Consider the following 27,691-nt stretch of genomic DNA (forward strand, 5'->3'; position numbering starts at 1 on the left):
AAACATCACTTTAGTTTGCTTTTGAGTATAGAAAAGTAGAACTTAAATTCTATACGTGTAACAAAATGCTAAGTCTTTATAAAGCAAAGGAATAATAATGCTTTTGGGGAAGAATGTGAAGCTTTAAAAACGCAAAATGAACACTTCTGTAGATGTTTAAGGATACAATAGTTGAATCCCTTATAGTTTTATTTATTTATTTGCTGTTTCTTCACTAAACTTTCTTTTTTCCCCCGCCCTAAACTTAATGGATCATATGTCCTTGAATATTCTCCTTATAAGCATTTAAATATCTGCTGAATTTTCTAAGCCTGCAATTTGCTTGTAATCTTCCATATGTTTCAAATTCATTGTAAACACATACCATCAGATCTTCAGCTCTATAAAAGCATCATGAAGTCAGTGGAGCTACATGGAATGTCTTCAGATGAGAATCTCACTTGTCGTATTTGTATCTCCACTTTTCCTGAACCCAAACTTGTTTTCGCCATATAATTACACTTTTATTCACCATTCTGATCACAAATTGATATTGATTGCCTGATTTTGACTAAAGTTCACATTCACAATTATGTGAAAAGGATTCGTGTAATACGGGTGTGAACTTTACAAAAATGTTTAATCAAAGCTCCTTTCATAAACTATTTCTCTAACAAAATGTTTACAAAAGGAAAGGATTTATTTTTAGTACTTTTGTGTTGTCAGACTCCTGTAATGGTAACACAGTTGTTGTGCATAACACCGTTAATCGTGGCCAGGGAAGATGACAAGGACGGCTCTAGGTTAGAAATCTGTATTTACTAGTTAGAAAGATCACGCTTGGAAACATCCATGTGCGTTGGTTTTGGTCCTCAAAGACTTCTTCAGTTGCCTTATCGGAGAAATTCCTTGTGGTGCAGGAAGGACCAAGGTGTATGTATTGCTTCAAAAAATTATTCCGCTACATTAGTAGCCATAAACCATATACAGAAATGGGGTAAAGTGAAAGGATATGATGGAAATAATCTATTTAATTTACTGTAAATTATTTCACTTATTTTTACTGTTGTTTACCATAATCACAAGTAAAAACCAGGATAAGATAAGAGCTGGAGAAGAAAACTGAAGTGATTGACTTTTCATTACAATAGTTTTTAATGTTCAATTAGGAAGCTACAGCAGACGTGGATTCATGGCATTGTATCTTATTTACTTTGTAATAGTAAATCAGTAACTAAACCATTAAATGCTGACTGAGCAGATTTTCTGTGTGCTGGGTTTCTTTAGCTCTAAGTGTCCTCGGACAAAAAGTTGTTTGTTTATTTTTAAGTATAGAGTGCAGGTCACCAGGAAAGAGCTCCTAGAGGCATTCAGCAATCAAATCTTCCCAATGAATTTCTTCTCTCAAATATGTTTCATAACATCTGTAATTAACCCCAAACCACTGCAGGTCTGGCACTGGCGTTCAGAATGCCATCTTTGAGGTACCAAAGAAGCCATGGCAGATGATTTCGTTACCACCAGTAGTGTGTATTGGGTACCTTCAATATCAGTCTTCATGGCCTGACACAAGTCCTAAGACTTTTATTGCTGTCAAGCTATATAAAATCCTGGTGTCAGGTTCTTAGCACTTGGAAAGTAATAACACTCCTCATCTTCTATTAAAAAAATATAGACGCTCAGTTTGCTCTGAATAGATTTCTTTAGATAAAATACAGAACCTGTAGAGCTGAGTTACCGTTCTCACTAATTGCGTGTTTAACACCACCTTGCCATGAAACCTAAGTCAATTAATCTGTTTCTGTTCCCCGCAAGTGTAGAATAGGATAGCAGTTTGCAACCGTGTTCATAAAACTCTAAATTAAAAGCATGGTGTGTGTGTCTTTCCTGTAAAGGCTGCATGAGAAATATTGAATGGTTAATATCTTATTTTTAAATCATAAGCTTTTCTTTCAGCAGGAGTTCGTGCTTTCTGGATCTGAAAATTATGCACATAAGTTGCCACTACTGGTCAGGAACAAATACTGAAGTAAAATGAAAATAAAGAATTAGATACCTTCCTGTGTACAGTTTTGGTACTCTAATAATTGTGATGTATATAGATCTAGAATGTAAAATTCAAAAATAAATTTAGATCTTACAGCAACTTGGTAAAAATAGACCAATGAAAATGCTTGTAAATTTAGTGCCAACAAAATATATTATTGTGTTGCCTGTTTCTGAGAGATGTTGTTAAAATAAGAGGCACCTGCCCTTATGCTGTATAAAGTGTTATGAATACTGTAAAAGCCTAAGACAAATATTAGAAACAAGTCTCCTAGCAAACTGCCAGCACAGCCGTGTCAGGCAGTGCAGCTACCAGCTACAGACTATGAGGCCATTGTTTGAATTTTCTTCCATTTAAGTCCTTTAATGAGGACACCGGCAGCTTGCTGGTTCTCCCTGGCCGCCCATCGTGTTAATTCTACACCAGGCATCAATCGGCCACGTGCTCTGAATGGAGCATGATCAGTAGTGAGCCCACGAACAGTAGTGAACTCAGTACCTGGGGATGATAAATCTACTTCTGCAGAGTTTGACAGCTTCCACCAAGTCCAATGAACCTGTGGAAATGAAGTGTCCCTCAGACATTAGGTCTGGAAGTACAGAGCTTCTTCATATATATACAGCATGTGTATTGAAATTTATTTCCACGGTAACTAAAATTAATGAATTTATTGGGTCACGTTCCTAATAAGTTTGATGAATCTCAAGCTACCTGCTGGAGACGAGTTGTTTAACAGTGGGTGGCTGTCTCTAGGGAGCTTCCTCAGTAAGTACTGATTTGGGTTGTTGTCTTCAAGTGATCAAGCACTCAGAAATTTCCTACGTAAATATCTGTTTGTCACTTTTTGGCAAATATTTTAATTAGCTGTGGTACGTACTTACTATCAGTATTGCTATTAATGATATGAATATGGTAAAGCACAGAAAGTTATTTGAATGCAGTGAAAGTTTGGTAGCCATGTTGGACCAAAGAGAGTAGAAGAATTAGAGATTCTATTCCCTTCAAACTTGTACAAAATCAGTAATCTTTCACTGTGTTTGGTATTCTAGGATGTAATGTCCACATTCTTCCAGTTTGGGGCTTCCATCCAGCAAGAAGCCATCGTCATGCTGAAGATCATGCAGGATTATGACTGGCACGTGTTCTCTCTGGTGACCACCACCTTCCCTGGATATAGAGACTTCATCAATGTCATTAAGACCACAGTGGAAAATAGTTTTGTGGGCTGGGACATGCAGAACATCATCATACTCGATACTGCCTTTGGAGATGCCAAGACCCAAATTCAGCTGAAGAAAATTCATTCATCCGTCATCCTGCTATATTGTTCCAAGGATGAAGCTGTCTACATACTGGATGAGGCTCGTTCCCTGGGCCTTACTGGCTACGATTTCTTTTGGATAGTTCCCAGCCTGGTTAGTGGTAACACAGAAATCACTCCCAAGGAGTTTCCTTCAGGACTCATTTCAGCATCCTATGATGAATGGGACTACAGTTTAGAAGCTCGGGTACGGGATGGCCTTGGGATTATTGCCACTGCTGCATCAGCCATGCTGGAAAAATACTCCTTCATTCCTGAAGCAAGAACTAGCTGCTATGGACAACTGGAGAAAAATGACCGGCCATCTCACACCTTGCACAAGTAAGGCTTATTGGTTCGGGGTTTTTTCCCTACATAACCTTGGTAATTTTTCATTCTATCACTATTATGTGTTTCTTGAAGGAGAATATTGGGTTTTGTTAATCCTATCACACCCTTTTTAAGCAATGATTTTCAGATGTTCCAAGGGAACATGCAAGAGGACTTGCTGCACTGATAACTGTGCACATGGGAATGATGTTATGTGCTGTGGAGAATAAATACCGCTCTGGATCTGATGTAGAAGATGACAGAAATTGGCCTTAGAGGGTATGAAGCTGAGTTAATAAAATGGTGCCATTGTGTACTTTAACTATGAGTAAAATTGCCAAAATGCTTTGGAGGCTGTGCCTGAATCACTTCCATCAGCAGGAGCCTGGTAATATTTTCGAAGACAATTGATGTGCAGCGTTAAAGAGGTGTCCCTGGAAATTACAGAAGTATTAGATTAGTTAGGCAGCTTTTATCACCTAATAACTGAAATCTGTCACTTCTGCTTGTGAGGATTTTATTTTTGTCATCTGTACTAAAATAACTGCATTAATCTGCATTACTCCAAGTTGATATGGATGTTTTCTCAAAACAGTTTGTCATATGGGAACTGCCAAGGTTTAAATCAGGATTCTTTGCTCTTCTTTTTTTTTTTTTTTTTTGGCCCTTTAATGATCCCTTTTAGACCTGGCATTCCTAATTACTTCTATCCAAAATGTTCCATAATATATGCCACACAGTAATATATTTCTTTATCTGGTTTGTGAGAAGAAGTAAAGGGAATCTTTCATGTTTTTTAATAGCTCTTTACAATATCTCATATGGAAGCTACTAAGCAGTATTTATGAAATTTGTTCGGACCAAACATTGCAGCTGAAGCGCTTCCTACGGAGAAGCAGGATGGAATTGGCACAAGAAGGGAAGTCCGTGCTGATTTCATGTAGGAGATTGCGGAACATTTTTAATCTGCTGAGATGTACATGCACATTTCGATTAGGGGTTGATTGCCATATGATGTCCTGGAACAGCTGTTGTTTTCCATGAAAATGGTATCTTTGTGCGCAGCACTCTTCAGAAGCTCTCTTAAAAGCCAAATACTGCCACATAAATGGATTTTAACTTTTCATACATGTATTTCATAAACAGTGTGACTAAAGTTCAGAAACTTGCACAGTTCTCCTTAGAGAGAACTTGACTTTAGTATGACACTTCCACTTTTTTTTGGTCTTCCCTTTCCTATTTCTAAGCCTCTGCCTCTAAAACTGCAAATTTACCAGGGGTGTTGCAGAAAATCTTGATTCTTTCCCTGCTGCCCCAGTTGCCCCTGGGGAGTGACAGGAGGCAGCACTGGGGCAGCTCTCCGGCCCAGCATGGCTCTGGGAAAGCCATTGCACCATCACTCGTGCCTGGGCAGAGCAGCTGGAAGGCACGGCCGGGGCGGCTGTCCTACCCACACCCAGGATGGGATCCTCATATGGTTCTTCTTAATGCATGTGCTGGCAATGCCAGATAAAAGCAAAAGCTAATGGCATCCCATTAACCAAATTCTGTGCCTTAACAGTGGGTTCTGTAGAAACAAAAAAGTTCACTATTAATATTTGAACAGCAATTTCTGTGATGTTAAATTGTATTCTACCGTCAGATGCGCTGGTGTTTAAAATACTGTGGTTCAGTTGGATGGGCCAGAAAAAACTTGGCCCTGTTTTGAAAAGGACTCCTACCTCCCTGTTTTGGTAATACACTAGTGTAGGCTCGAATTAGGTACTCAGTATTCAGCATAAGTTGTCTTTCTTCAAACAATCATTTTTTTCTCATTAAATCTGTACGACTACAAGAATAGGGCATGAGAGTGTTAGGGCAGTGAGATTAGACTTCACCAGGAGATTCTGCAGTGTGCAGTGCATGATGCACATAGACATTATTAATAGGAGAAGTTGTAATATAGTGCACTGTGGTTAATAAAGTCACTTCCCAAGGCGAAACACTGCACTGTGAAGTGAGAATGTATTTTCCGTACTGGAGATTCTTTGAGCTTCTCCAACACCATAAGAACAAGAAGCAGGCTGTTTTTAATTTAGAAATGTCAGAATTACACTAAAATGAATGAACTTTAAATAGTCCTTCTTATGTAATAACTCCCCAAGACTATTCTTGTCACATATAATCTGCAAGAAAAGCAAGTATATACAAGCATTTAGCAGTGCTAAGTAATCTCTGGGAGCTGACCAGTCTCTCCATGCCAAGGTGAATTACGTAAATTCATTGCACTTTCTTATCCTCATCACTAAATTGTAGGTTTCTTCCTTACGTGACAAATCAATGCCTAAATTGGTGTTTTATTCTGAAACGTAATCTTTACAGTTTCAGGTCACAGATAGTGCAGCTTCGTATTTTAAACTACAAGATAAATGTATATCATGCTGTATCAAGGAGATAGCTTGAAGAAAGGATTTTGGAGCATCCTCGGAATGAAAAGGGCTAAAGTAATTGTAAACAGCTTATGGGCCTGGAATCGGCTGTTCTGTGCCTCCCTGTTTCTGCTGGAAATCAATGCTGGAGAAGGAGGGTTTGACGAAGGGACACTGCCTGCGAGCTCAGGAGCAGAGAACTCGGTGGAAAGCAGGAAAGAGGCTCTGTGAGGTGATGCTTGAGCAAAACCGAGCTCAAGCATGGAGCAAAAAACCAGTATTTTTAGACTCTATCTATTGTAATGACAGTCTAATTCAGTTTTAAACCCAGTATTGTAGTCTAAGGCTATGCCATAATAGCTAATTTGCTTGTAAATGGAGGTTGGTAATGCTTTATGTGCAACTTCCCGCATCTAGATAGTGATTTTCAACTCCATTTATGAAGAAATTCTATGTAAAGAAAGCCATGAAGTGAAAGCTCCTCCTCCCTCTTTCTCAAGTCCTTTGAGTATTAAATTGGTTTGAAGATATATATGTTTTGAACCACACAATTTATCCTTCCCCTGTCACTGCAATTTTAAGATGCTTTTATTGGCTTTCTAGACCCAGAAAAAATCAGGTTTCCTTTAGTTTTTTGAATGATTTGATCAATGTTCGTTTCTGATACACATGGGAAAACTAGTTTTTCCCTATGAATAAAGGATTTAAAATAAAATATAGGGATCATTTTCAGCACATTAAAACATTATATATAAAACATATATATATGAATTGATTCAGATCATCTTTTCCCGTCTGTGTAAGACCCAGATTCTCTCAAGACAGAAAAATACTATTGTGTGAAACACTGGCACTAGCGCAGCAGGTTAGATAGAATTAGCAGCTCATTAATGCAATGTCAGTTGAACAAATGCTTGCTCTCTCTCAAAAAAGGAAAACATGTAAGCAAACAAACAGCAAAACAAAATAACCCTGCCAGTCGTCACGGAAAACGCTGCCGCTTTGTGAATAGAAATGCTTCTGCTTTGTCTAGAAGAGTATTCATGTTGTGTATAAAAGTCATAACCCTGGGAGATACATTTCACCACAACGTTTCCAACCGCTCTGATCTGGACAGGGACGGATGGGGATGACAAAGCTGTTGCTCTATTGTCATTATCCTGAAAAGCAGAAAGATGCACCTGTCCATAGGTAGTCAGGTGTTTACCATGTGGTGTTTACATGTAGTTACATTCCGTTTCCAAATACAACCAAATAATATGCGGGATTTAGAGACTCATCTTACTTTCGGTAGCGAAGTTGTAGGGCTAGAAAGCTGTCCAGACTGCTCCGGGCAGGCTGTCATTCCATACCCTTCCCAAGCATCGTCTCCTTTCTTTGTCATCGCCGAGCCAGGGAGCAGGAGCAGTGCGAGGTCCAAAGGGCCAGATACGAATGCGTTAGTTGATCCTGCCTTGAATCACCCTACTTTAAAAGCCTGGGGACTCAGTGGGAACGGTGTTTTGACATGTGCTACCTGATGTTGCTGTCTTTCCACGGCCTGCCGCACGGTTCATCTCCGTGTCCTTGCTGTTGTGCTGCTGTTGGCTTACAGCTTGGCTACAAGACAGCGTCTTCTTCAGAGGGCAAGGCTGTCTCTCTAGTCCCGATCTTCATTCATCAAGTTCAATATTTTGATTCCAGCTTTTAGCAATGGCACGGAAATTTTCCTCTTTCTCTTTTGAGCAAAATCAGGTATTAAATGGACACAATGGTTTGATGAATAATCCAGCAAATCTGTCTAATCGTTTCCTGCATACAGATCAACAGCCCATTTACAGAGGATTTGTTCATTTAAGTTCTGTCAAAAGACTTGGGAAAAATAAGTATCATCTGCTTTATTGTATGACTGAAGATGTATCGTTATTTACCTAATTACATATGAAGCGAAATTCTTTTTCACTAATAGCATACTTGCTGTGCAGAGAATCAAATGTTATTTGCATTCACCTAAGACTCTCCAGGATATTTTGTTTGTCTTTCCCATTTTGTGGTCCCACTGCAGCTTTGCTGGAGCCACTGCATGCTCACAGGAGTGCACTGCACGCAGGGTGACGATCGGAGACGGTAACCCAAGTTTCAGTAGTCACATACATTACTTACATGTTGTGGAGGGAAACAGCCAATTTGAGTATATTTTAAATTTAGTACTTCATTTTTGGTAACTTTAAAGCTTGGAGAAGTTTCAGGTTTTGCATGCTGCTAGATCTGCTTATTCTTCTCCTTTGCTACTGCAAATGCTGCTCTATGGACACAAATCCGAACGAGGAGGAAGCACCTAAATGGCTGAAGGCAGGAACGAAGCTGCAAGCCTTCGTGGAGCACTGAGGCCAGAGGGGTGCGGGGAACAGCAGATTGCCCCGGAGGACAGTAAGTCCAGGCAAGCGTCTCCGAATGAGGACCAAGCTGCCAGTCCTAGATTTAATGTTAACAGCTAATTGCAGACGTCCTAGATTACAAGAAATTAGTATTGCCAACATGAAAAAATGAATGAGGAGAGATACTCAGGACAAGAAAAAATGTTGTCAGTGGCAGGATCCCACTTAGCCTCATTAATTTGCGCGGGGATGCTTTCTGATCAGGAGACCCACCAGAGTATTGTAGCAATTGGATTGGCACACAGGGATACACAAAGTCTAATTTACTGCTGATGAGCAGATTCTAACACTTACAACTAGATATTTGCGCTTCTTTTAATTCATGTGCTGTAATTGCCCTCTTCTGTAGTGTAAGGGCATTTTCCATATCGTTGCATTAAACAGCAGACACTGAATTGATTAAACTGTTGTCGTGTTCCTCTGAAAGTAAAACTAAACTTCACCGGCAGCAAAAGAGGGGTTGTGGTGGAAAACACTCCACCCAAGAGATCCCGACATGGTGCTGATTTACTGATGAAGTGATGCAAGAAATTCTAGAAAATCTGTGTCAGAATTTGCTCCCAGGTTAGGTCAGTTTAGGAAGCAGAAGGTACCAAACAGTTGCCAGATTAGGGGCTTTTAGAACATTTTCCCCTTTTTGTGATAATTTAAAAAAATTTAAAACGAGAACAAGCATGGCCTCTGTTCTGGAGTTGAGCAGAGCCAGGCTTCAGGGATAAAAGCAGGCCTTGAAATTCAAAATATAAGTGAAGGTTCTCGGAGACGGAGCTGCTTCAGACACCGTCCCCTTGCAGGAAGCCAGGCAGGTTCACGGGGAAGAGTTTGGGCTGTTTCTGAGGTGGTGGAGCAAAATGTAACCATATTAGTGCTTTTTATGAAATGTTATTTCTAATAATAATAACATTAACTCACGAAACCTTCTGGTGTTTTGTGAGTTACGTTAGTCTGCGGCACCCTCCCAGGCATCTGGGCCCTTTCTAATTTTGCTCACTCCCCTTGCCCCCCTTTCAGAAGGGCTCCCCAAGAGTTTTGTCGCTTGTTTGGCAGAATGGGGGCAAAATGACTTTTCCAGACCTAGTGGCAACTAATGCTTTAAGGAGCAGCTGGCAGGAGGTACAAGTAGTTGGCATGCCATTCCTTTTTCACAGTCACTGAGCATATTGTTCCCAAAATTTTATTCATCCATGCTGGCTCCAGGCCTAGGGAGATACAGCTCCAAAGCAGGGTATCGTCGCAGAGCTATATTCAGGAGAGCGCGGGCTTGGGGAAGCGGAGGAGGAGGAGGCACGAAGAGGAAGAAGACGCTCTTTGCATCACTGCGAAGGATTTGAATTTAGAAAATAAAATCCCACATAGCCTAATGTAAAATCGTCTTTAAAAAAACCTTCACTGATTGAAAAATGCATTGCTACCTTGTTTAATAGTGATCTATTTCAGACCTATTTCTATATGTACTTCAGACCACGCATTATATATTCTACATTCAGCGTTTCTTCATTTAATTTTATAGATGTTTTTAGGAAATCTGCTTCTTAATGATAAATAATTTGTCTTGGTGATTCTATTGATAAGTAGCTTTCAAATTTCACAGTAGATTCATAGTAGAGAAGTTCAGCAGTTCAGAGCCTCAACAAGATAAAGAAGAAAAGACAAAATTTGGATTCACTCCTGCTTTTTTAGGTATGATGCTGAGTGAATGCCAAGCCCAGACAGGCTGGCTGTCTAGATTATTAAAATGGTTGGTTCATACTGTTTGGAGGAAAGAGAAATATCACCAGATGACACGTTGGTTGTGAGGCATTTCGTCTGCTTTAAATCTCAGTTTGGAAATTCCTTCTTTGGGAGAGGAGGGGGAGAGTTTCTTTTATGAAACCTGTATTTCTCTAAGTCTCTGCTGTTTCTCTTCATTGCCTGCGGTTGTCATGGATTTGAAACACTGCCCCATGGTGAAGAAGGCACTAAATAAAAAATTGTAGTCCCCAGTGACGGCACTTGAAGAATTTATCAAGTTTGATTATCTGATTTGGGCTGCAGGATGAGGGCAGGAACCCTGGGTCTGAGCTCATGGCAGCGAGGAGTCCCGTGGGCTTTCTGCTCCCTGCAGCTCTCAGGCTGCGTGCTTTATTTTACAGGTCTAATAACGAAGTTCTCTTCTTTGGAGGTAACTTAGGAGTGATATGTTTTCATTAATGCCTCTGCCTTACCCAGTATATTTTTCCCAGCCAGTGATCTGTTTGGGAGCTGGATACTAGGTGGATTTCACATTAATTATAAATCAGCCTGTTATCGCAGAGCTGGCTCTGTTCCTGAGCCTGATGAGTCCTGAATTTCTGCTTTAAAAAGTCTGAATCTATAGAAAATTAGCATTATACAACAAAAAAAGGAAGGAGCGAATAGAGCAACCAGAAGAAAGGGCATCTGAGACAGTCCACGCTTCCTGTCTCTAAACTTGCTTTCAAAACCCCGGGGCGTGTGCGGAGGGTGTTTGCCTGGCCCGTTTGGTGTCTGAAGGCAGAATTCCCGTATGGCGTGCAGCCCCTCCGTCCTGCATCCTCCGGCTGGCGCTCCCCCTGCGCCCCTGCTGCTTTGCCGGCCTGGAGCTCCCGGCAGTTTCTCCCGCGATCACATTCGCACCCGCCAAAGCGAAGGTTTTAAAGGTAACCCTGGGAATTCATTGTGGGGTGTGTGTCCCCCCCCCGATCTAGCAATTTATTTCTAGATGCTGTAATGTTATGAAAAGAGGTTTGTGGAGAAGAAGGCTTAAACCTTGGCTGGGGAGAAACCAAAGGATCCTTGCTGTAGGAGAAGCAGCTGTTGTTACTAATTGTGCTCAGTTACACAACTTGATCCTAGCACAGACAGTTTCACATTCATATTTCAGGGGATAGATGGAAAGAAAATCACCATGAAATAGGGAAAAATGGAGAAAACAACAAGCAGTTTGGAGGGGAGAAGAGGGAATTATTTTACTGTATTAGTTTTGCTGAGAGCATTTTTTGTCATATGTATAATAATTATCACAACTCATTGTATGCATTTATTTTTAAGGGATCAATTAATTTAAAAGTTTTACTGCATTGCTCCAAGGACCTCCGGGGTCAGTGTATGTACATGCACGCAATTGCTAGCTTTAAAATCCAGGTCTTTCTAGATGCCCTGAATTTTTACACATTTGTAAAAGTATTTTCGTACGTATGATGTCTTTTTAATGCTGTGATCCTTGCATCTTTCTAGAAGAGTATTTCATTTTTATTTTAAGCATAAGTAGACCTGTCTGGCCTCAGCAAGCGCGGAGTGCCGCTGCTTCAATGCGTAGACTAGTTTTATCCCGTCTGCGCATCACCGCTTCCTCCTGGCTGTGCAATGCTTTTGAGGGATGGTTCCAGATTGTATTCCCTATTTTTGACTTATTTCTAGCCCCAGAAATCTCAAAAATCTGCATTTTCCTTGCCTTCTGGCCAGGGTTTTCCCTTAGCTTGGCTTTCCCCTGGAGAAGCCAGCTGATGCAGGGACTGGTTCATATGCTGTTGCCCGTGGCAAAAGCCACCCTGCAAAGGAGAAACAAGGGGCTGAGCCTCTTGGCTTGCTACTTTTAATGGGTGATCAGGAATAAGCTCAGCCTGCTCTAAGGGAGAAATAAATTGTAAAGTAGTGCTGCAGGGTCTTCTGGGACACAGGTGGGTGGGCTTGAGAGTGCCCGTCCTGAGGACATGAATATTTGGGAGGATGCGCCCTGCCCGGCGGCATCCCAGGGATACAGCATGTGGAGGGCACTGCCGGGTGGGGACCTCCCTGAGCACCGTCACTGGGGAGGCTCCAGAGACGACACCGCGCCTGCTTCGGTTTCGCAGGATTGCTCTCCTGTGCAGTCTTGCGCTTTCATTCTGTCGCTGTTTTCTTTCACACAACCCCCAAAGAAGTTTATGAAGCCGGGGCTAGGATCGATCTTTGTTTGGGACACTGATCTTTATAATTTACATATTGGTTTTTTTTTTTTTTTTTCATTAAAAAAAATGCCCACTACAGAATCCACTGAACCTTCTTGCTTTTGGTCTCAAATCCTTGCATCTATTAGGGGAACACTTGTGTATCTTGCATGTCATAGAATCACAGAATACCAGGTTGGAAGGGACCTGAAGGATCATCTGGTCCAACCTTTCTAGGCAAGAGCACAGTCTAGACGAGATGGCCCAGCACCCTCTCCAGATGAGTCTTAAACATGTTCAGCGTAGCGGAGTCAAACATTTCCCTGGGGAGATTATGCCGATGATTGACTGTTCTCATGGTGAAAAATTTTCCTCTCATGTCCAGTCGGAATCTCCCTGGGAGTAACTTGCACCCGTTACCCCTTGTCCTCACTATGTGACTCCTTGTAAAAAGGGAGTCTCCATCTTCTTTGTAGCTCCCCTTTAAGCACTGGTCCATGGTGATGAGGTCACCTCGAAGCCTCCTTTTCTCCAGGCTGACCAAGCCCAGCTCTCTCAGCCTGTCCTTACACGGCAGGCTGCCCAGACCCTGGATCATCTTGGTGGCCCGTCTCTGGACCCCTCCAGCCTGCCCACACCTTTTTTGTACAGCGGGGACCAGAACTGTGCACAGTGTTCCAGGTGTGGCCTGACAAGCGCCGAGTAGAGAGGGATAATGACTTCTTTATCTCTGCTCGTGATGCCCTTCTCGATGCAGCCCAGCCTCCTCGTGGCCTCCTTGGCCGCAGCAGCACCCTGCTCGCTCACGTTGAGCCTCCTGCCCACCAGGACCCCCAGGTCCCTCTCCACGGAGCTGCTCTCCAGCCAGGTGGGTCCCAGTCCGTGCTGCACTCCTGGATTATGTTTTCCCAGGTGCAAGACCTTATGCTTGTCCTTGTTAAACTTCCTAAGGCTCTTGTTAGCCCACTCTTCCAGCCTATCCAGATCTTCCTGCAGGGTGGCTCTCCCTTCCGGAGTGTCTACTTCCCCACTCAGTTTGGTATCATATACATCAGTTTGGTGTCATATACGTATATGCATATATATGGTAAACATCAGAAGAAATCCCATAGCTTGCAAACATGTCTGCTGCTGTATAACATAGAAGCAGAGTCTCAAAGTGGTCGCAGCTTTGCTGGGGTTTTATCTGTTTTCACACAGCCTAGGAAATCCTTACCAAACACCTTATGGGCAAAGAAGGTCTATGTCCTCTGTAAGGAGACTGGCCAGAAAGGTGCTTCTGCTTCAGCAATATTGTACCCTAGCAAATGGTCTTCTAAAAACTGAGGTCTTCTAAAAATTGAGGTCTGATCTTTTTGGCAAAGTCTTCCCTCATTTGTTAATGGAAGTAAGAGTCAATGAAGTTGTGATATAATATTTACAGGGTTGGAAACCCCACCTTACTCAAATGTGTTCTGTCTTTCTGGGTAAAGACAGAATTTTGACATGGACAAATATCACACAGTTTTGGCATTAATCTGAAGTTTTATCTGAATTACTTGATCTTTCTGGGTCTATAAAAATTAAGTTGGAAACCTTGAGAGCAGTTTGTAACCTTGATGCTTCAAAGGCTTGCTGTAAATACAACGGCAACAGTGTTCTGCAGTGGTGTTTCAACACTTCTCTTTTCATTTTTGTTGGGGAAGGTGACAAGCAAAAAAGAATTGTATAAATGTTTAAAAGTGTTTTGAAATATATAGTACAGGCTTGGTTCTTCACATGATAAAACCCTGGTTTGGATTCAGTGTGAGAATAGCTTAACTTCTTAAATATCCCGTTTTTCATACATGTATCACCTGGGGAATCTTACTCACAAACTTCAGTTTGCAAAAGCTAATTAAGACTTCATTGTAATAATACCATTACAAGGCCTTCTGCTATCATGTCTTTGCAAAGGTTATAGCATTAATGAGGTATGAAAGCAGATGAACTACTAATCCAAGGTGTATGCTGAATTGCCCCCTTAAAGTAACGAGCTCAAATAATCAAGCACCTCATTTCGTTAAGAACAGGAATATGCAATTCCAAAACTACTTCAGAAATATATTTTGACCAATTCGGAAGCCAAAGACATCTTGCACAGAATTAACCTTGGGCAAACTTAAAACTCTATGTGAATAAAGTATAATACAAATACTTGCTTTTCCTCACTCTTCCTAACCAGGAGCAGAAAAGCACATGGTTGCTTTTCATAGAGACAAGCAGTTTAGGATCTTGGCCAGTAAAAGCAGAGGAGAACTTCTGTCTTTTGTGGAAGAAAAATGACAATTCAAAAGGGAATGTAGGTTGTAGGCATTGGTTTCTGAAGAGCACAGGCAGCTGATGAATTTTGTACAGAAGAGTGTGCTTGGGAAAACAAGAATCTCTTTGAAGTTCTTCTTTATTGCTGCAGCTTGAGAAACTGGGGTAGCTCAGACTGCGTCACTCACCGATACCTTTGTATATGACTCAGACAATACAATTTTAAGAGACTTTTGCAGATTAGGGACTTTTTCTTTTAACTTGAAAAATGTGTTTCACTACTAAATGGTGGGTAAGTTCACACAGGTTAAAAATATACACTGAGTTCCGTTTTTCAGTTTAGATTTGTGGTTCATCTTTCTTTTGGGAGCACTTGAGCATCACTGCAGCTACAGCACTGCATCTTGTGATGGCCCTTGACTAGCTTCCAGGCTAGGGCAGTTGCATATTGATGCCAAAATATGATGACTGCTGTTAGAAATCTGGGGTAGTGATGCTACCAAACTACATAAAAGAAGGGTTCAACTCAAGTCTAATCACCAATGGCTACGTAATTAAAAACCCAACTGGACACAAAAGCCTGATGTAGTACAGCGTGTGTGTTTGTAGTCCAGCCCTTAGGAGGAGATGAAATGCTCGGCTATCAGTTTTATTGAAATGAGGTGATTTCTGCCTGGCCCCATAAGATGATGTGTTCATTGTGAGGGGCGTTATTTCACGTGTACGAGCTGGGAGGGAACCTGTGAGGGAGGGTGCAGAAGTGCACGTACAAGTAGTGCATGTTTTCACCGTATGTCCTTGTTTTGTCCTTGTTTTCCCCTTGCGGTGACTTCCTGGGCATTTTATTCTTTGGGTCACAATGCATTTGGTTTTCAGCAGCGAGCAAGCGTTATGCTGGTTTCTTACATGTGTGCGCAAGCAAATTCTGTTTGGTGGTTTGCCGCTTCCTCTCAAGGTGGCAAACAAGCTTTTTATTCCCAAGCAAGCTCTTTCACTGCTGGATGAGAAATGTAATACACGGGAAATTAGTTCAACTGAAAAGCAAAGTTCTGCCAAGGGGAAAATTTTCACGCTGAAAGTCTGTCACAAAATATGAGTTATTACGATGGGTGAATTTACAAATTGCTGTCAAACTGGTACTGAATGATGTTAATATGGCTGTTTAGGGCAGTGCACATTTAATTATTAACTGTTATGATACAATGCCATTATTTCTTCTGGGCCTATATACTTGTATTTAGTGTGCTTCTGCTGTTGGGATTTTCAGGCAGCTATGTCAATACAAAGCCTTCTCCTGTGAATGTGGAGCTGAAGAATTTTGTCTATGTCAGATTCAGCAGGAGACCGTGCTACTACTACGGCTACAAACATGTAAACCAGTATCAGTTTCTTGTGGGTAAAACATTACAGAGCAATGTATGAAGAATAGTTAAAGTAACTTTAACGCCCTTCAAAACACATCTGTTTGTGGGATGGAATGATATTGGTGTTGAGTTGAATTCCAGGAGAGCACCCAGGCGAAACCTTGGTCTGAATTTCTTTCACTGAAATACACTGAGAATTCAGTGCAATTCGATGCAGTTAACTTCAGACCATGGATATGGGGTGGAGGACACATTATCTTCTGGAAGTGCCATGGGATCTCCAAGATTTTGAATTGCAGTTTTACCTCTCGCCTGTGGGATAGCCCTGTCAGGCCCACGTGGACAGTCTGGAGTTTTGATTTTTTTCAATGTGACCAAAGAACGCCAGTGCCAATACCAGCCTTTTACTCTCTTCCCTTTCATGCCTGATTTTCTTAGGTGATGGAATTTTACGTAATGTATAAAATGATAGATTTTTTTCAATATCACAGTCCAGGGAGCTTGACCTGTGTGCTGTGGTAGTTCAGACTCTTGGCAGTAAGTTCCCTGTATTTGCGCTTTAAATAAAAACTGCACTTTCTCATCACTCTTTCTGACCCTGGAGCGGTGGAAACAATCTGTTCTCACTGAGAAACACTGAAGCTATGTGGAACTGGAGAAAATATAAATATGGATTTATATTGTAAATCTGTGGAAAATTCTGAGAGAAAATTATTTTTGAGGAAAGTCAAGTTTGTTAGATGGCCAGAATGCCGGCATTTCTGAATCAACGAAAGGACAATGCTTTGGAAAAGAGGGTACATAGTTCAATGATGAATGGAAAACAACAGTTAGAAATTAAAATCTATGCATACTAATCAGGAAACGGAAAAACTAGGTAGACTATACTAGAATTGGTATAAACTCACTAAGGAATTTATGACCTTCAGGGGCAAATCTATGGCTAGAAAAGCTATAGGACTCTGTAGAGTTGAAGGATGTCTCTAAGGTGATGAGTAGAGTACCGAGATCCCTGCCCCGGGCTAGGTCAGGGCCACCGCGGTGTCTGGCTGCTGAGCGCTTCTGGCCGGTGGCTGGTGTGCGTGGAGCCACCTGCGGTGTTATACGCCAGAGTTCATGAGTGTCCCTCAAGGGCACAGTCCAGGTCAGAGCAATGGCTCGGTAGAGATGGTGTGATCATTGCTAATGACAGGATTGTTTATAAGAAGTAGTATTCCGTCCTTAGAACATGCAGGTTAGCGTGGCAATACAGGAGAATGGAGAAAGCAAGCAACAGTACTGTGGCACATCTTAGGAGAGGTACTTCTTCTTGTAGCACTGAGTAATTGCCTTCTGTTGACATAAATTTGTGCAAAATTTTCAGTTGAATAAGTTGTCTTCTTTGTAGCTGAACAAAGAGCCTGTGGTAAACAAACAGTTTTATTGATTCAATGCCCAAACTGGTAAATCTAAAGGCAGGGAATTTGGGATTGAACTGACATTTTCAACAAAATTTTAAAAATCTCTTTCTTCTTGTACATTTTATTCTGAGTCCCTCTATTTTTTTTCCTATTCCAAGTGCTAATTAGTTTATATATCTTTTGAAAACCATTGAAAATGAGCCTAAATACAAAAAAGTTCAAAACATATATCTTTTTTCTTTTTGAAATTACTAAACTGAAATATTATCAACCTTTTCAAAGTTTTCATGTCTGGTTTTGGCTGAAGGCATTAGTGGAATTTATCCAAGTGTCACAAAGACACTGTGTATAGTTACAGTGTTGGGAAGGGCTGACAGGACTCTTGCAGGTCTAAAGAGGTGAAGCCAGAGTAGGTGCACTTACCTCTTGAGTATTACTCTAGTGAGACAATAGTATAATGTTACATACAGAGCTGATGTAGACATGTGTAAAATGGTCCTAAAAAACTGGTGAGGTTGTGCAAAGTGCCAGAAAGATTATTCATGGAGTGTACAGGTCATACATAATGTGGAAGCTGCTTTAAAAATGTTGTCTGCATTAAAAATCATATGTAAACAATATTTTGCTTTGTCTTCTGCTATGGGCTCCCTTGAAATGCTCAGACTTCCCATGCTGCCCACGTAGGCTTTTCGCAGCATTAACAGGATTTGGTGCATGTATTTCATCAGTGGTTCTGGTGACTGAACTAGCTTGCTCATTAACTGCTGGACAGCTCATTAATTTTTCAATGAACTTTTTTTCCTTGCCTTCTAGGTTTATGATGAATGTGACTTGGGAAGGTAAAGATTTGTCCTTCACAGCAGATGGTTATCAGGCACACCCCAGGCTGGTGGTGATAGTACTGAACAACGATCGCGAGTGGGAAAAGGTGAGCATTACTTCTGGGTAAAAGATGGAGAGACTTGGTAGAACCTTATTAATGACGAGTAGACAGATTAACGTCATGGATGTCAATGATGATATTCTGCTGTAGCAGGCTTGTCACAACAGTTCGGAAAAGATAATTTTACCTTATTCCGAGTAGGTTTAAGGAGTTTTAACAGGCAAAGCAACATATCAGTGAAGATAAGCCACATGGATTTCAGAAGATTTCTGTGAAACACACCTTGCATTTCTTCTTACAATTTAGTAAAATAAAATGGATGACTGAAAAATCTCCAGAAACTTGGGCCTTAACTACCTAAATTTGGATGGATTTGTATATCTTGACAACTCCAGTCCTTTTATTTGCTTGGTTTTGTATTTTTTGACAGATTTTAGAGTAAAAGTACAATTTATTTTTTTTTTAAACTGTGAAATTCCTGTTGAATTGGAGGATAATCCCTATAATGTTTGCCTAAAAAATTCAGAATCTTGACTTGTGTTGTCCTGGTAGGCAAGTGATCTCCATAAACCTCTACATAGACTAGAAGGAAAAGCATCTTAATATCGGGATTAATCATATATGTGAGTAATAAAAGAAAAAGTTTATCACAAATGTTTTTTCTTTAAAACTCCCACCTCAGCCTGTGATTGTTTTGGCTCTGGGTTTTGCAGGTTATCTGTGGTCCCATGTTTTAAAAACTAGGGGACCTTAGAAACTGTTTGCAATATGAGAATGTGGGAAAAAATACATCTGTATCATCCACCAGTTTTATTTTAAATTCATAAAGCATGATCCTGCATCATCTAAATTGCTGCTGAAATCTGGAACTCTTTTTCTTATAGTTTTAGGGTCCCATAAAATCAACTTAAAACTCCAGTTTGTAAGACTGCAAGACTCTTCGTGATGTTGAATAATAATGACAAAATAAGAATTACTGAAGGACATCTCAGTAAATATGCTACTCATGCAAAAACACAGAGAGCAGTCCTAGATTATGCTATGTATTTCTTTATGTTCATTTGATGCAAATTTAGTTCTCTGGATAAATTTAATCCTATCCAAATGTGTCAATCTGAATCTTTGGAGGAATCTTTTGCTCAGTAACCATTATGAAAATTTCTTACCCTATTTTAAAACTCTTCAACAGTCTGCATATCATATATAATGTTCTGGAAAAAATATTATACTGTTGGGGAATATTAGTATGAGGCACCAAAGGGAGAAAATGGTTAGAGAGGCAGCCCACAATGCTTATGGTACAATAATTTCAGACATTTTGTACCTTGAAACTTCTCTAAAGAGACCATTCAAAGGACAAGGGGAGATAGGGTTGATGTTTTTGAAAAATGATTTAACAGCAGCAAAGAAATGCTGGATATATGAACAGACATTATTTCCAAGAAATAACTTGCGCCTGTTTTAACCTTCAAGTGACTCCCCTACCAGAGAACGGAAGATTTGGTGCCGGTTTTGCTGTATCTAACTGTGCACGTTGTGCAGCAGCAGTGCCCGCTCCGCCTGCTGCGCTGGGCTACAGGGCTCTCTGTAAGCTGATGCTCACGTTGGCTGTGCACAGTTTTCCACCTGGTAAATCCCTTCCTGCTCATTGTCGTGTTTGAGGGGCTTCTAGGAGGAAGAAAAGAGCGACTGAAGGGAGGCTCCTGCCCAGAAAAAAAAAATTATGCATCCGCTCTTAGCTGCCCCTTTGCTTTAGAGCCCTTTTGGTAGCCGGCCAGAGGAGTTACTTTGGTAGAGACAGCCTGCCCCTAGCTGCAGCTTTCTTGTCTGCTTCTCTATCGTAGGACTATGGGAAGGGGGCCAGGTTTAATTATGTCAGAGGGGAGAAGTGAAAGGCGGCCAAGAACAGGCTGTCACCACCAGAATTACTCTTCTGACCACAAGCTGATCCCTGCCTCTGTGGATGAAGACAAATAAACTGACTAATCAATTATTCTGGCAAGCTGGATGTAGCTCTCGGCTAGCTCGGAGCACCCCACATTTGTATCAGCAGGGCGTCACTGTGCGCTTCAGAAATAGCAGCACAGTTCTTCTGACTTCGAGACAGGAGAAGGCCCTTGCCCACCCCCTGGTTTATTTGAACATCTCGCTAGTGTCGTCTCGACATTCTTTCCAAGTTGCATTTCCCACCCCATATCTCTTAGCCAGTTTCTTTCTCCTTGTTCCTTTCTCCTTGCGCTGTTTTGCTCAACTTCAAAACTGTCAAAGTTACTCATCTGAGATCTAACATTGCCTCCTCTGTGTTTCCAGACAGGCGCATGCGTTTACTTCCGATTACAGTATTGCAATGAGTATCGCAGAATTGTTTTATTAAAGTCTTGTTAAATACCTTCAGTCCTATATGGAAAACATCAAGTCCTAGAATCTAATTAAATGACTTACTCATGTGAAAAACTGACAATGCAACAGCCTGCTAATCCTTGTGATCTAACTAATGTACATAGAAATTGTGAGTAGCTACTTTACTGTTTACGTAAGAAAGAGTAATTGTGGCTTATGTGAGGATTTTTTTACCCAGTATTCTCATGAAAATACAAGATTTATTATTAAAACTCAATTTTCTTTGGTTTTAGTATAATAATCTGCTTTTACTTAAATACAATTTTTCCTTGGTCTCGAAATTGATATACTTGACTCGAGGCTTGAGGTTATAGAAAATCCATTCAACCGTAGTTGAAGAGCATACGTCTTACCCCTAGGAAAATAAGTTCCTTTTCCTTTACAAATGGCTCAGTATCACAATTTTGAAGTGGTAACTTCACGTGTAAATGGGGTTGGCTGAGGGATTTGTCCCATATCAGATTCTGAAAAAAGCTGGTTGGATGATAATAGTTTGAAGACTGAAAACCACTTTTGGGCATGTTCAGCAGGCATCCAGCAAGATATTTTGACAGATCCTAAAGCAGCTACTCAAACTTCTGACATCAGCATTCATATCCTTGCTGCTAATCTTGACAGGCAAAGGGGCTGCTGTTCTCAGGCAAGAGATTTTTAAGAAGACAAGCTTAATGTGCTTGTTTCAGTGAAACTTGATAAATTTGCCAGAGCTAACAGTGTTGCCCAAATATCACCAAAGCGCTGCAGGAACACTGTGCTAGTGCTAAAAAATCCGCAGAGATCCAGCAGGACCAGCTGCAACTCCCCCGTTGGGCTTCTCTCGGCGAGCTGTGACCTGGGTGTCTCACCTGGCCCGTTAACTTCGCGGAGGTGCAAACTTCACAGTCTGATAGTCTTTCTTTTTTTAATATGTAAATAAAACCAATCAAGCCAATATTAAAATCATATACTAGAATATAATTAGCAGTGGCAAAATTCGGCGGTTTAATTAGCTGTGCATATCATATATGTTAAGTAAGGTAGGAAGGACTGTATAGCATTTGAAGATGAGTGTATTCCATGTGTAAAGATGAATTCCAGGGAGAAAACAATTTTTACTGATGCTCCCAGATAGATACAGATAAAATTGCCATGATGTTCTGTATTCTGGATGAATTTGTGAGATACAAGTGTCCTACATTTTTGTAGCCAATGAATTTTTACAAGAAGCAAAAGTAACAGTACCTGGCACAATTGCTAGTTAAATGCCACTGCAAGAACCGTTACTTACATCCAGCTTTATTCTAAACGTAACCAATCATCTTTAACTTTCTATTAATGCGGGATTTAAGGTAGAACTTGGTTTTGCTCTGATTAACTAGGATATGCCAGATCTACAAGCTCTGTGTGAGGTTGTACACATTTGTATCTAAGTAGGAATGAGTGGGCAGAGGGTGAGCGATTCCTGCCTGGAATAAATGAACCAAGGTCTTCACAGAGAGCTCCATCTGGCTACTAACATCCACCGTCATGTAGCCGAGCAAAGACAGCTATCATAATCTAATGGTATAGCTGAAACTTCACTGGACAAGAACTAAAAAACCTAACACTCGGTCAGATTTCTGACAGCGTTTTGTCAGAGTACTGTGATAATAAAAAGTCACTGAGATGGTACAGGGTGGTTTCTTGCAAAATCTCAATTGATTTCAGAGCAGGGGTCGTGACAGCTGAAGGGTCCTGATGCCTCATGATAGACATTCCCTGAAAGTTGTGAAGAAATGCATGTATTTTAACTAGAACAGATGAAATTGCATGATCTAATCATCCATTTGCTGGTGTATCTTCTGTCAGTAGCTCTGTGGCCTAACATGATATATTATCTTTGCCCATAGCAGAAACAGCATGCTCTATAACATCTGTTGGGTTGTCATTTTCTTTGTTCCATCCTTGTTGCTTAGTGGATTTAGTCTTCCTGTAAGTACGCCTATCCTGACACTTACTGTTGAGTGAAAATTGCATATTGTTTCTGTATCAGTGAGCTTGTACTTAGCCCAAAGGCCTTTCCTTTGACCTTCACTGTACTGAATTGTTTGAATTGCACCAATTATTATGCAGCATTTCTTAAACCCTGTATTCCCAAGGAGGATGGTTCCCTCCTCTCTGCTGCTGTAAAGGAATCGCAGCTACCATGGAACACAGTGGGCTTTGCTCCTGTTCTTTGCAGCTACTATTAGAGAGGAGACTAAAGAGTGTGAAGACTTTCAGGGCAGCTCTCCCTCTCTGGAGGTGAAGGTATGGTTATCCGGGCATGTCTGGAGAGCTGCAAGATCTTCACTGAGTGCAGAGGTGATAAAAAGTCTGCCCTCACTGGGAGGTGGAGGAAGGGGTTGTTAATTTGTTTTACTCTTTTCCTTTCTAATGACTTAACTCATAAAATGGCTTCTCTGGCATGAGTTTGAACTTGTGCGCTACGTAGAGTTATTTGGGACATTTCCCAGTACCGAAACTATACCAACCACTGAGGATTTGGTGAGTGCTAATTACTAATTCTGTATTGAAAAATGAGGCTCCAGAAGGTGGTAGCTTTTCTGTCTCCTCCTGTTTATTTATAATCTCTCCGGGTACTGTGTTTTCCTTTGAGCCCTGCTGGTTGCAGTATTGGTGCCTTCCTGTCAGCGTAAGGAGCAGCCACGAGGGACGAGCGGTACATTTGCATACCCCACATGAGATTTTGCAGCAAATTTTGAAGACTTCAAAGTCTTTAAATGGACGTCTTCAAACCACCCAGGACTGTAAAACACTCCCTAGTAATAAGACATGAAAGTGCTCGCATCATATCTTGTCATTTAAATTTAGAGTGTCATTGTGAAATATGGACCTTCAGAAACGCGAAGCGACACAAAGGTTTGCAGCAGAAGGTATACAACAGATGCTGTTTCTGGAGGAAGGATTTTGCACTTGTGCTTTGTTCTGCAGCTGCCTGTTGTTCCTAACCCGACAAACTCAATTTATGCTTTCTAGTTATTGACTTAAAACTTGCCAGAGTAGCTCTTCCTTGTGAGTGGAAAAGGGTGATGAAATAAAAGTAATAAATAGTTTTTCTATAAAGCAAGACAAGTTAGATTTTGCATTTGCTCAGCATTATTTTCTTCACAAAAATGAGACGGCTCCAAAAGTATGCTTGCAATATGTGTGCGTGTTTAACGTAGAAAGAACATCCCTGGAAATTTTTCTCTTTTCAGAGGTTTGGTCGGGTAGTCCTGGGAGTGCATTTAGTATCCATGTTGGCACGTAACATTTTTTCTTACAAAAAGATGGTGACTGTGTATTGCGTACGGTTCCCATCTGCTGGGAAGAGGGTGATAGGACCGAGTTATTTGTTTGTTTTCTGTGAGATATGCCGGTGTGACAGACTTTCTTTTCGTGCCAGCATTGGCACACAAGGGAGAACATACTCTGCTCTTTTCTCTCTCTGCTTAGGATCTGGCCTTGCTCTTTTTCTCTGATGCGATGGTCTCTGTGAGGGTGTGTGATTAGGATTATGTCAATCATCCTCGTATTATTTAGAGACTGCTTTAGGGTGCAGCGGGAGAGGGGTCTCTGTGAGGTACAGCAATGCGTAGCTTCGCAGCTTGTCTGTCTGTTTTAGGCTAGCTGTATTTATCTAGCTGTTACACAGAAACACGCCAAATACTTCATTATCACCCTCCTTAGCTGCAATCTCCAAGAGATAAATGGGCACGCATGAGGTGGTCAAACCACGTATGTAATACAGTGGGTTTGTCAGGTGCTTTAGACAGCGGTGGATGAGATGAGGGCTCTATGATTGCTAATTCAGTCTGACATCAAACAAGCCCTTCCGTGCTCTCCGCTATTTTCTGCTTTCCTTCCTGTATCCTGTAGGGATTAAACCAAAGGGAATATTCCAGACTGCATATGAAGATGGAGAAAATAGGAAAGAATGTACAAGTTTGAAAGAGAGAGAATGGTATATGTACCATTGCAAGCCTGTACCTGAAGCTGAGTTTTGCATCTGCAATAGTGAATCAAGGGTTTGATTCGCTATTGAAACTATTTTTTATGAGAGTCCTGGTCCTTTGGCTGTAAATAAGGATTTTTATAATGGGGGCCAGGATCTTTCCCCAAAATGATTCTGTCACCCAAGTGAGGGCCATCTTCTGTATTTCTCTGGGATCAAAGCCACATCATTATCAGTCTAACTACGAATGCCAGAAATTTATCATAAATCTCTGGATATTTTGTGGCATTTCCACACAGTAGAGTAAAAGTGTTTTCATGCAGTTTTTGACAGTTCTGTAATGGAGCACGTTTGCATTTTTTGAGTGTTATCCTCAGCTTGCATTTTCTTTTTAAAAAATGTTTGTTTTGCAAATACACACTACTGTGTTCATTGCTTTACATCTTTCTTAATGCAGTTTTACCTTCTGCCTCCATTTTTTAATCTAGCAGCACATATATTCCATTGTATCTGCTGAGAATAAGCTCATTTTCACTTTTCATTTCTCTAGTAATATTAATTGGATTCTTAGGAGGTCCAAGCGGGAGAGCTCTCTTTCTAGACACACTTTTGTGCTCTTTGCACTCTAAGCATGCTATTCTCTTCTCCATTGCTCAACTTGCTATAGACTGTAACTAAATGTAGTTAATTGGGTTTAAGGTTGGAGCATAAATCAAATTTCCAGACCAGTCTTTGAACGACTCAGTAGTTTCATCTTTCAGGTTGCATAATCCAGAAATCCAAATGTTCCTCCTGTACTTCATTTAATGCTCTATTAAATGGTTGTCATTCTAAAGAAGTCATGTTACCTAAATGAAAGAGATTTTACAGAACACATTTTACAAAAATAGCTATATTTTTCCTGTGTTCTACGTGTGCCTAGAGGAAATGATTCCTCAGCACATGAGATTTTGAAACAGCAAACAGTTGCAGGTGAAAATGACTTTGTGTTACACCAAAATGGGGATTGATGGGGATCTTAAATATTCTTAATCTTCCAGGAAAGAGGAAAGGAATAGGTGAGGAAAGGGGTGCAGGTAGGACTGAGCAAACTGCCCTCATTCACCTACAGCTAAATTTCCTGTCATTAGGGAGTGGCTACACCAAGTATGAACGTTTTATCTTACATTGGCTTCATTTTAAATTCAGGATAGCTGGGCCTGCCACACTGACTCAAATACGTGAGATTCTTCTTGACGCAGTTGGAACGTGTCTCTGGCTGCCTACTGTTAATGAGCTGTGCTTTCAGCCGAGTTCTCTGGGGCAGCAGTCTTGCTTCCAGGAGCTAGGGGAAGTGATTAACCTGACTGACACAACGTTTTGAAATCTTAAAAATGTTTCCATTTGGTTTCAGAGAAAAAAAAGTTAAAACTTCAAATTCTATGAATCAATAACCCAAACTAAACCAAACAAAATAATAGATTGGAGTAGCTGAAATTCTTTCACCTCAAATTTATCTGTACATATTTTGATAAATTAGCATGTATTTCTAGATCGCAAGTCCAGAACTATAAGTGCAATGTCTTTGTTAAAGCATCTTTATTTCTGTTTACAAGCTATTTCAAATGGTGGCTTTATGTTTTGAACAGTAAAAAGCCCACTTTCTGAACTGTATTCTTTCAAGAAATTAGGAGAGTGGAAATTATCTTCAGAAAAGTTCTCTTCTACCCATCTCCCACCCTGTCAAAATATCATTTTGGCAGCCTGGCAGGCCTGTGCAGTATTTTAACTCCCTGTTGTCCTCTGGCTAGCGTTGTCCATGCAGTCATGGCTTGAAGACTGAGGAGATAAGAAAAAGCTTCTGAATGGCAAAGAGTTCCCTTGAGATTGATCAAGTACAAGCAGGAAGTTTTAGGCTGCAGATGGAAAGAATAAGATAGTAATTCTTCACTGTAGTAATAACATTTCCACAGTAGAGGCAGTGTGTTTCTATCCTACATCTGAGTTTATCACTATTTTATTTTTGTGGACCTGTTAGTCTTTGATAGACTGGCTATGAAAATTTGGTCTCTGCTAAGAGTATGTGCAGTTACTGTTCATTACTGTTCCGTGCTGGAGGTTTGTAGCTTCACCTGCAAATTAATGTGTTCTAGTGTTCAAATCATTTGTCATTAAAATTAGAAAATGTTGCATAAAGAATATCTGTATCAGGGATGCCAATATTAGTAGGTAAGCATGCTAATTTAAACCCCTTCTACCTCAAACGTAAATGCTTGGACTTGGTCGGAGGATGCCCCATTTAGTGCATTTCACCAGTAGCTGTAATGATCACGAAGCAGCACACTGAAAATGAGTGCTGCAAAACACTAGAGGCGATTGAATTTTGAAGCTGTCCAGATTGGTAAACTATTTCACTGTAAAATGGTTTATTCAAATATCACCGTTGTCTCCGACTGAGAGCAGCAACTGAACTTTTCATATTCTACTTTTCATATTTTACATATGAACTTTTTCATATTCTACAGCATTCATAATGACCTTCACAGGCGAAACCAGGACTTGGCATGCTTTTTTTAACTCAGATATTTTGCTTTGTTGGCATAGGTAAGCCACTTTAACAGTCAGTGTTGAATAAGGACTTAACATTTGGGTTTGCACACAAATTCTTACACTTTATAAGCACATCTCTTTATAATGTTCTGAAATACAATGAGCATGTGTAGTTGTTAGAACCTGTTGGTTTTTTCCCGAAGCATTTGAAGGTTTTAAAGGCATTCAAAACAGATATTGACTGGATCTAATACTAGATCTGACTTCCATAAGTGACATAAATGCTGATCGTGCAGGACACCTACGTATGGATGGAATTTCGTAATTCTCTTTGTTATGACGGGAACCTGATCATGTTTTAGTTTTGCTTATTCTACAGCTTTTCTGTGTTGTTTCAACCCTTCACCCGGTAAAAAAAGGGATACTATTAATTGCAGAAGGATGTTGAAAGAACTAAATAATACATGAAGATC

General features: G+C 40.6%; 1 protein-coding gene across 1 annotated transcript in view; it reads left to right on the forward strand.

Moving 5' to 3' along the window:
* The window catches only part of GRIN2A (glutamate ionotropic receptor NMDA type subunit 2A), a gene marked incomplete at both ends in the record, with an annotated part of 190,226 nt that overhangs the window by 108,962 nt on the left and 53,573 nt on the right, over positions 1 to 27,691 (forward strand). Inside the window, 2 exons of the mRNA XM_082313177.1 lie at positions 3,076 to 3,668; positions 18,265 to 18,379. Coding sequence (XP_082169303.1) covers positions 3,076 to 3,668; positions 18,265 to 18,379 — 708 coding nt within the window. The remainder of the gene's footprint in view (positions 1 to 3,075; positions 3,669 to 18,264; positions 18,380 to 27,691) is intronic.

Source organism: Platalea leucorodia (assembly GCF_965183815.1).
Source record: "Platalea leucorodia genome assembly, chromosome: 5".
Classification (NCBI taxonomy): domain Eukaryota; kingdom Metazoa; phylum Chordata; class Aves; order Pelecaniformes; family Threskiornithidae; genus Platalea; species Platalea leucorodia.